At 40.9% G+C, this 10,184-nt stretch overlaps 1 protein-coding gene across 1 annotated transcript in view; it reads right to left on the bottom strand.

Annotated features, from left to right (window-relative positions):
• The window catches only part of pde1ca (phosphodiesterase 1C, calmodulin-dependent a), a 25,583-nt gene that overhangs the window by 2,721 nt on the left and 12,678 nt on the right, over positions 1–10,184 (bottom strand). Inside the window, exons 5-15 of the mRNA XM_032510827.1 lie at positions 9,353–9,535; positions 8,747–8,813; positions 8,298–8,414; positions 7,686–7,826; positions 6,619–6,719; positions 6,197–6,325; positions 5,837–5,938; positions 3,255–3,375; positions 3,033–3,114; positions 1,946–2,066; positions 1,222–1,385 (exon numbers count right to left, since the gene is read on the bottom strand). Coding sequence (XP_032366718.1) covers positions 1,222–1,385; positions 1,946–2,066; positions 3,033–3,114; positions 3,255–3,375; positions 5,837–5,938; positions 6,197–6,325; positions 6,619–6,719; positions 7,686–7,826; positions 8,298–8,414; positions 8,747–8,813; positions 9,353–9,535 — 1,328 coding nt within the window. The remainder of the gene's footprint in view (positions 1–1,221; positions 1,386–1,945; positions 2,067–3,032; positions 3,115–3,254; positions 3,376–5,836; positions 5,939–6,196; positions 6,326–6,618; positions 6,720–7,685; positions 7,827–8,297; positions 8,415–8,746; positions 8,814–9,352; positions 9,536–10,184) is intronic.

The following is a 10,184-nucleotide window of genomic DNA, read 5'->3' as shown; positions in this document are numbered from 1 at the left end:
AGATAGATAGATAGATAGATAGATAGATAGATAGATAGAAGGCCGCTGCATCAAGAGCTTGGCTCTGCCCATAATTGTGATTGGTTTAAAGAAATGCAGACGTGCCATAGCGTTTTTGTTTTCCCCCCCCCATACTCGAAGTGTTAACGTGGCGTAGCTCGACCATCTGACGAATATGATATAAATTGCATATGCTCCTCCATTTTTGACCCGTGAATAGTTTGGCTTGCATGTGCTTCCCACTGAGAAGCTTGGCGAAGCAGCTGTGAGCTAGGTTATATCAGAGGTGGCAAAGGTAACACAATGGAGAGTTTAATAATTGGAGGGGATCCTCTACATATCAGCAGAGCTAAAATCATCTTTTCTATTGAATTCATTCAACCTTAATTCATCCTTGAGATCTTAAAGGGGCGACCCTTATTTTCAATGTCATCGAGTAAAATTACAAAGACCAACACAAAAAATACAATCATAAGAAATTGTAAGACGATAGTAAAACTTGCTGAATTGGAAAAGGATTTGATACATTAGGATTTGAAAGATGCAACAGAAAGTAAAGCAATTACAATTAGAATTTTGATGATTTCAAACCAGATGCTCATAACCACGAAAGAAAATGAAAAAACAGTGTCCCTGTACAAAGATCAATAGATTAAATGTCACCATTGCACACACTGCCATGAAACTGGGCTCCTTTTAAGCTAGCACGCTACAGGCTAAAAATGGCAAGATATTATGGATATTTGGATGTCTGATAATGCAATACGGAAAGCCAGCTTACTTCTGTAGGGAAAAGATTTACAAAGACTGTTCATAGCCTTTCCACGCTAACTAGGACGTTTTGGGATTGATTGGTGGGTTTACGGTGGAGTAGTAGGAACCCAGAGATACATTGGTACGAGCCAATGAGGTTTAACCATGTATCCAGCTAATTTAAATAGCTCACATTACTGTATTGTGACAGTTGACTTCATTTAATAATGTATGTTGTACATTATCTTTTTCGGGGTGTAAATGTTCCAAAACAAGTTGCTTTTCCGAGATTATTTTTTCCGAGTTTTTTTTAACCTATCCCAGAACACATCTGTTGTGTAGCCAGACTTTACTCCACAGCGCTGTGGAGATGGGGCAAGTAATGAAGAACTAACTCAGAGCTTGCTTGACAAGTTGAAACTCCAATCCCAAGAGTCAGAGATATTAAGAGGTAAGTGCGGATACTACCTTTGGCGGCCTGGGCCTTCCATGTCTCCCTGTTGCGATCAATGTCGTGGTTCCATGTGGACCTGAAGCTCTTGAAGTCCACTGTGGTCAGACAGCAGCTGGCCTCTGAGCCTGTACTCTTCACACTGGACTTCTTTGCATCACTGCCATTGATACTGTTGAAACTGTGGACAATGTAGACACGCATGCGCATGCGCACGCACGCACACACACACACACACACACACACAAGCCAAGAGTGCCATTTCGTGGAGTCCACAAATACAAGTAATGGTTCAAGGTGTGCAGGGCCTTTAATAATAGAACCAGTCCAGCCCGTCTTTTTCATGCAGGAAAATGTTATTGATAAGGATTAGAGTTGCAAAGCATGGTAATACACATAACACATTCAGCTGGTATGAGACTGTAATTTTTACCAATGATAAAGTTCCATAATCAGGAGCTATAGACAAAATTCTAGGCCTTGTAGAAAAGAATTCTCTATGGGCCCCTCCCCACATCCACAGCTTTTTATTCTAGCATTGTTTGGGAACTCCTCACATGAGGGCCCTAGGTACTGAGTTCCATTTCCAACCCCAGTCCGACACTCGTGTCCATAATATACCCGGCCCAAATTTACATTTGTGTCGGGAATGATTTTCAGGATAATGTTGGTATTGTCTGAAAACATGTGAGTTAGTGTGAGGAATGTCATGCAGAACATGCAGATTTTTTTGTTTGTCACCTAGGGCGTCTGAAGCCAGACAATCCAGAGTGAGATGCCTCCTCAATGAGAGGTGCCACAATCTTCTCGGTCATTTCCGTCAACACAGTGAATGTCGGCTCCACAATGAAGTCAATGAATCCTGTGGGGAACGGTACCAACAATCACTTTGTACCTTCTGCTTGTCCTTATTAATACCAGAAAATCATTAGATGCCTTAAGGCTGAATCTGTAATTGACTTGAGATAAGAGAAAAACCATCTGAGACAGTGATTTAGTGAAGTTGATAGAATTTTCCTTCCTTCCTTTTTCCCGATAAGCTCATAATTTGGTCCTAATGTAAAGAAGACGTCTTATGCTCCTTTGCAGGTTAATACAATTTTTGGTTTCTACTAGAACATATTTGACATCAAAAAACATTGTTTGAGCCTGACATGTAAGCAGATATGACATGGTCCAAGTATAACATCAAATCAATGTTTCCCATACCTGGGTTAAGCCATTTTAGATTGGTCTGATCACGCGGATGTTCATTTTGATGATACATTTTGTTAAAAAGTTACATTGATCAATTATGTTTGTAGTGGGCTTTGGTTGCATGCAAGTAAACTGAGGAGAGCAAAGGAGGCAGGCCCCATTGGTCGAAATGTAAATGCAATCTCGGAACTAGTCTATTGTCTGAAGCTTTTCATTAGCTTTTAAAATAAGTCTGTTTATATATAGATTTAATTTCTCAACTCCAATTCCATTTTCATGTCTTAAGTTGCCAATCCGACCTGGCACAGGTAAGAGCCCACCTTAGCCCAGATATCTACTGGCTGCAATAGACCACCCCAAAAACTGGCTGTTGCATCCAGAGGATAAATCCCCATAAAACTGAAAGCTGATGGGTTCAGAGATTGGGATGATTTTTATGGTCACATGACTGAATCCACATACTGAAACACAATGCAGGATCAATTCCAAAGGGACTCACTAAACAATGGATTCTCTAACACAGTACTGTGATGTTGAAACCTGAAACATCACTGTTCATAATTTAGTAGATACAAAAACACTATGACCCATCAGGACTAAATATAAATGAACTGGATTGTGTAGACCTTACCAATCTGGGACTGGGCCACCATGGTGGATTTGCGGTCGCAGAGAGGGGAGAAAGGTAGACCCAGCTCTGCTTCTTTATCACCCTAAAAACAAATTAGCACCACAATGTCTCGCACTGCCAGATCTCCAGAGGAAGGTCTGACCTCATTGATACAGACTATTTATACTGTAGATTAACAGGCCAGTAGGGCAGGATATTGGGGACAAGGCTTTTGGTGGCTACCTGTCGGAAGAACTCCTCCAGCAGCGATGTAGTCCAGCGGTGATGGAGGTCCCAGTTTTTGGCAGGGTGGCTGATGTCAGCAGTGTGCAGCAGCAGGGATAAGGCCTTAGGTTTGTCAATTCTGGAAATACACACCAGTTAGTCACTGCTGGGCTGCTGCCAATGACATAACACAGAACTGTCCAACAGCTAAAGAAAAGTACTCAATGAGCTTAAGGAAGTAAATATTCTTTCATGATTCTTCTAATTTTTGATGTTAAATCCACATGGTTGAAGCGTCAGCTACATAATGTAATGTAATCATGTGACACCCCTGCAGTAGGTGAGCTACAGTGGTGTGAAAAAGTGTTTGCCCCCTTCCTCATTTCCTGTTCCTTTGCATGTTTGTCACATGTTGTGGTATGACCTTAAAAAGGCCGTTCATGCTCGAAAACCCTCTAATGTAACGAATTAGGACAATTCTGCAAAGATGAGTGGGCCAAAATTCTCCAGGACGCTGTGAAAGCCTCATTGCACGTTATCGCAAACGCTTGGTTGCAGTTGTTGCTGCTAAGGGTGCCCAACAGTTATTAGGTTTAGGGGCAATCACTTTTTCACACGGGGCCATGATGGTTTGGATTTTTTTTCACCTTATAATAAATACCTTCATTTACAAATTGCATTTTGTGTTTACTTGTGTTGTCCTTGACTATTGTTTAAATTGGTTTGATGTTCCCAAACACTTAAGTGTGACAAACATGCAAAGGAACAGGAAATGAGGAAGGGGCCAAACACTTTTTCACACCACTGTACCTAGACGCCCTGTTCAGTTAATTTTTTAAAGTAATGAAGGCTTAAAAAAATGACCCCTCAAAATCAGTTTGCAGGAAGTTGCTTGACAATGGATCGCCATGGTGGTAACAGCTGGCAGTCTTGCTATCTGAGCATGTCAGTTAAACCGCACTTGTAGTGGACGTTAATTGAAGGTGCATCGTTGCCCATTGCTGTTACATCACAGCTCATTTCCCCTCTGCCAACCGCAGCGGTCTTGCTTCAAACTGGACCAATTTCAAAGATTGTTGTTCCCATCGGTCTTGCATGGCATTTTTCTACTGCATGGCACTTGCACAACTCGCCTTTATTGGTTTTCCATTTTCTCCTGATTGGTGGGAGAGAATCGTCACTATTCACTGTTTCATCATTGCTAGCGACAGACGGGGGGGGGGGGGGGGGGAGTGTTCTGAACCTAACCGTGGGGTTTAAATAGTTTATCAAGCGTTTTTTTTTTTTTTTTTAGCTGCCTCCAGCTTCGTTTGAAACGATTTTGTCTTCTGGCTGGTAACAGCCCCATGCCGAGAATCAGAAACACCTTCGACGTTCTGTGTGTCACGTTAGTCACGGCAGTTTGCTGCTATGACGACCAGCCTCGCTCGCCTCATGTATGAGGCGGTACTAGTCTGAAATGGAAAAAGGAGGACAGGGCACCACTGTCAAGGTGAGTCAAACCGGTACCATGTAATGGAAAAACGCCATTAGACAAAGAAACATGAGAAAATGGGATCCGGGTTGAAAAACATAATGTATAATCTATGGTCCAAATTTACATATAAAAATGACAATACAAAATGACATTAACACATTAATACACATAAAATGCGACCTTTTTTTAAGATTATTTTTTTGGGCATTTTCAGTCGAACTCGCTGCGTCGAGGACTAAACTTCTATATATGGGCGCCCGCTCTTCCACCTGGGCTAATTAGTAATATTAGTAATATATTATGTTTAACCCTTGTGTTGTCTTCCCTTCGAAATTGAAAATCCTTTTTTGACGTTTTTTTCTTACGTTTTTGTCCCATTTTTCAACACTTGATGCTTTTCTCTGACGTTTGTCACTTTTTTTTGACGTTTTCAACACTACGTAACACTAACTTAATAACTCTAGTTTAACATTAATTTACGTTATTTTTGGAATTTATACTCCATAAACCTCATTTTTAGAAAAGTAAACCTAATGTTTGAGTTAGAAAAGCAGAAATTAGGAAATATTTAGACTAAAATGAAAGAAATGTATGTTGATGGATAATCACAGACTGGAATATGTCAACTTTTAATAAATACTATTTCAAAACCACTTCAATTTGAGTTTGAGTCGTCTTCTTATTCAATTTGAAATTGAATAAGAAAGTAGAGATTTGTACTTGCAAAAAAGCATTGTGGAGAATCACTCGTTATTTTGGGAATTACAATTGGGTAGAACATTGATTATAGGAATGGGTCAATTTGACCCGAGGACATGAGGGTTAAACACATAATAAAGGTATATTTAGACGCCCAACAAATCATTTTTCTCAGGCAAGAACAATTTTTACTCAACTCATGGAAAAGGTCAGTGCAAGTGTTTAGATTGCATTCAGCTAAAATAACACCACTACAAAGATTCACTTGCTACACAAACAATTTCAATGTCAAACTCAGCTTTGCCTCATGATATGATGGCAGCATCCCCAATAAGTTGTTGACGTGTGCAGGACCTGAGGCTGGTTTGGAACTTTGAATGTCAACAAAACCCACTCTGACTCAGAAGGAAAATCCCGTACTCACGCCTCCGGCTGCTGCAAGGAGCTTTTCATGGCTTTGATTTGCTGGAAGTGGCAGGACATGTCCGTGGCCAACACCATCTCCACTACCAGTGTCCGCAGCTCTCTGAAGGAGTCAACGAGAGGGAAATGGCTCAACAGCGGTTGGATGGATTGCCATGAAAATTCATGTTCCCTTTGGAATTGATAGCTTATCAACAGTTCATCAGGAACTTTTTCATATCTTGGTCAAATCAAATAAACGAAGACGTGGGGAGACGTGAATTGTTATTTTTTTTCCTCACCAAGTCAACTCCTCGAGTCCCGTCTGCTTAGGACGAAACACCTTTAAAAAATAAAGACACATCCACCTCGGCTGTCTCACCTCCAGTCGTCTTTGGAAAGGTTAGTAAGGATGTTCATCTCCTCATCCCCCTGCAGAAGGCGAAAGGCAGCACTAACGTGGTAGTTCTCCAGGACAGCGCGGTCATTGTACAACATGGCTGTGTCTGACCTGCAAATCCCACACAGCTACATTCATCGGAAGGCTTAAAATGAAACAATTTACATAATAATGAAGCAAAATTTATGATACAAGCAAAACTATATGGGTTAAAACAGGGAATATGTCGCTAATTTTATGGCTTGGTTAGATTTAGGTTAAATACTTAAACATTAGAAACCTTTTATCATTTACTCTTAATATGTCTCTTGACGTTCTAATCATGGACGCTTTTCTAAGCTGTCCTCAATGTCCCCAGCAAGTGCAGTGATTGATGATTAAAAATGACATTTCGTGATAATTACCTGGTCTGAATATGGAAGTTATTGGTGGTCCCTGTGTGTTCAAAGTCATGGATGGCAGCTGCAAAAATGATGGCAAAGATCTCCAACTCAGTGAGCCAGTGCTGTGGGGGGAAAGCAACAAAAAAAACACAGGTCAACTCTTGTTCATGTTCTTCCTATGATGTCACCACACAATTATCTTCAATCTGCTGCTATAGCAATTCTTTGTCTAGAGTTGTTTTCCTCCAGACGTTTGGAGGACAGATTACAAAAACCTTCAAAAACTGTCAAACAAAGGCAGAGAGACAGATTTTCAGTCCCTAATGTGGGTCAAGCTTTCCATAAGGCAACTCAGTAGCTTTTTTAGCAGACCCTACATAGTTTCTCATTGCCAGACCCTCCTTCACAGTGCTGCAGGGGAAGGTCTGGCTTGTCCACACAGCATTCCAGGATTGGAGAAAAACGTGCTCTGGTTTATTGAAATTTCTTCAAACCAATTTCAATCGACGGGGCAAAATTACTTTTAGTTGTCAACAGAAAACTCTGATTGGACAAATAGTCTAGCTAGCTGTCTGGATTTACCCTGCAGAGATCTGAGGACCAGGTAACCATAGTCTTCAGATTACAGATAGTCTAGCTGGCAGTCTGGATTTACCCTGCAGAGATCTGAGGACCAGGTACCCATAGTCCTCAGAAATCCACCAGAGGTTAGAACGTCAACACAGAAAAAGGAAGGTGAGGGACATCCTGCGGAATTTCCGGGCGGCATCTGAACAATCCCTGAAATGAAAAGTTGATATAAACTAGACCCTAACGGCCTATCAAACCCATCACACCCATGTCTATCAAACTGTACACCTCTAGTTTGTCATGCAGGCTTTCATTAATTTATAGTGGCTAAGTCCAAGCTAAAATAACTCTAAAACGTGGGCCAGTATACATAGGGTAGTTTAATTAAAGACATGGTCTGAATTGTTTTTGAATTTTAAGTTATGAGAAGCTCTACCTGCTCAGTGGCTGGTAGAATTAATTGAGAAACTTTGCATATACATTTGAAAAAGTTTGCATTAACCCAAATCAAGACCTACCACTATGCCAGTCTTGAGGAGCAGGTAATGGATGGTTTGTGTGACATCAGCAGCATGCATCAAGTTGTGGTAGGGATTCTTGTATTTGCTGTAACCCGCCTCCAACGAGTCCAGAAATGATATGAGAGCAGAAATGGGGACCTGCAATAGAGGAAATAAAAATATAGCAAAATGGCAACTTGCAAAACTGCAGTATTAATATTATTTAATCAGACTATTCCAAGTTGTGTAGGCAAAAAATATGAATTATTTATCAGACTTTTCTTCACAAGCGTACAGAAGGTGAAATACAACAAGTCTTATTCTAATTTACAATTACTTCAAAATGATTTGACCTTTTTGAAGTCCATCAAGTAAGACTAGTAAATGAGTACTCCACCGATTAGGCATTACAATCCTATAACCGGAGTTGCACACATGCTACGCTGCAAAGCATTTGCTTTAAAAAATCATAAAGGCGTGTGCTCAATTGTTTCAGAATGCCCATTTGTGGACTACATCTAGTTTCCCCTTGACACATTACAAAAAAAGATATTTGGAAATGGAATAAAAATAATGCACAATCCCAATTCTTCAGTGACTGATATAAGCAATAGGAGGTTATTAGCTTACCTTGAAACGATTGATCAAGTCATATCTGGTGAGCAGGTCGTAGAAGACAAATTTCAGAGCGTGGTCTCCACTAGCATCATTCAGGGCAAACACATCAAACGACCACGTGTCCACATGCTAGAACAGATTAATAAACAAGTTTCATTAACGCATGAATATAAATTTACTCGTTCATCTGTTAATTGTTAACTCGCTCATCCAGACCACTTTTTGCAGGGGCACCATTGAAAGTGTTCTGACCAGAACATGTCTCTCTGGTTTGGGTACTGTAACGCTTGGTTTACACCTATCACTATTTCTAGCCATGGGGCATTGCCATAGGCAGGCTGGGGTAATGCATATTAATGTTAAAAAACCCTCAAAGTGAAATTTTCATGCCATGGGACCTTTTTAAAGTGATTGTGTATGGTGTAAAGCGTGTGCACAAACATAAATACACACAGGAATACCTTGAGCACAGTGATGACATTTTGGGGATAGATAAGACCAGCTAAGTTGGAACTCCGTCGGTACATCCTGTCAAAGGGATTTAACATGCATAAGACACAGCACAAAACAATGTCAACACAACCCACACTGAATGCTACACTCACTTGTACGGCTGGTGCTGACTAGTAGCTGCAAGTATGTGGCAATATCAGCTTTAGTAGCACAAGTTGTATCATAAGCAGTCGCTCTGAGAGCCTGCATGAAAAATGGAGTTTAATCCTCCGGAGACTTACCAGAGTAGCCAGCCATGTTTAACATAATGCCCTGACCAACCATTCTTCTTACTGGCTGGTGACAAAATGCAGTTTTGACTGCTACAAAAAACAAATGTGTTTGCTGTTATTACATTTCAATGTGGATTAAACGTCCTTTAAACACTAGCTGTGGATTGAACCCTGCCATATACTGTATTGTAAACTGCACTTTCAACTGTGATTGACATTTTTTTTACTAATCTAATTTCTGAGGATACCATTAAATATAAATAACAGGAAAACCACGTTCATAATTAAATCAGTAGCGAGGGCCAACAATACCAGAGACTGTTACACCAAACAAAACCAAACCTCTCCACAAAAATGCCGGCCTGCACTGCATGGACGATGCTGCGGAAGCGCGGCTTGTCTTCGTTACGCCGCAACATCAGACGCCTCTGCCGGGTAAAAGTGGACGACAGCCAGTCCCGAACCTCTGACGGCACCGAGTCTGACTGGATGTCACTCAGCTCATCTTCGGAATCCGCCAGCCGCCTGCAGGGAGAGGCACATTCACTCAAACAACTCATCCAATCAGGGCTTCAACCTTTTTTGATCACTAACCAACATGGGCAGTACGTTTTCAGAATTACTAGCCAATCCGATTTTCCACTAGCCATGTTTTGTTTTTTTCCTAACTAACTGTAATTTCATCTCCTCGTTAGTTTTCCGTTTGTCTTCTCTGTTTCAACGTAGCTCATAATCAATACCACGCAGCAGACACTTAGCCAATAGTTGTACAACACCTCGTCACAACATAGTGTTTATGGAAAAAGTTGGATTAGTTCTACAAGCAGTGTTGCCAGATAAATATTATGTTTCCAAGCCAAACACAAAACGGACCAAATTTTGGACTTGTTGCTTCGTTTCTGCGGACGCAGAGTTGTCACCGCCCAAACTGGCCAACTCGCCAAGTTCAATTTGTACCCACATGGGGCAGGTGGTTATCTGAAGGGCTGCATTCAGTGGCCCATTTCTGTAGGCTACTTTATGTTAACATACAAATGATTAGCTGACTTAACGCTGTTGTTCTGCTTACTTGACCCTGGGGGCCCTGAGGCCATTTTTACAGTTTATTTCCATCTTGATTTATTTTATAAAACAGCTTGTAAAACATCAACCCTGTTGTCTACAGTCAAGATAT

Source organism: Etheostoma spectabile, unplaced genomic scaffold (assembly GCF_008692095.1).
Source record: "Etheostoma spectabile isolate EspeVRDwgs_2016 unplaced genomic scaffold, UIUC_Espe_1.0 scaffold272, whole genome shotgun sequence".
NCBI lineage: Eukaryota > Metazoa > Chordata > Actinopteri > Perciformes > Percidae > Etheostoma > Etheostoma spectabile.
The sequence above is the reverse complement of the archived record's forward strand: the minus strand, read 5'-3'. Positions and strand labels throughout refer to the sequence as shown.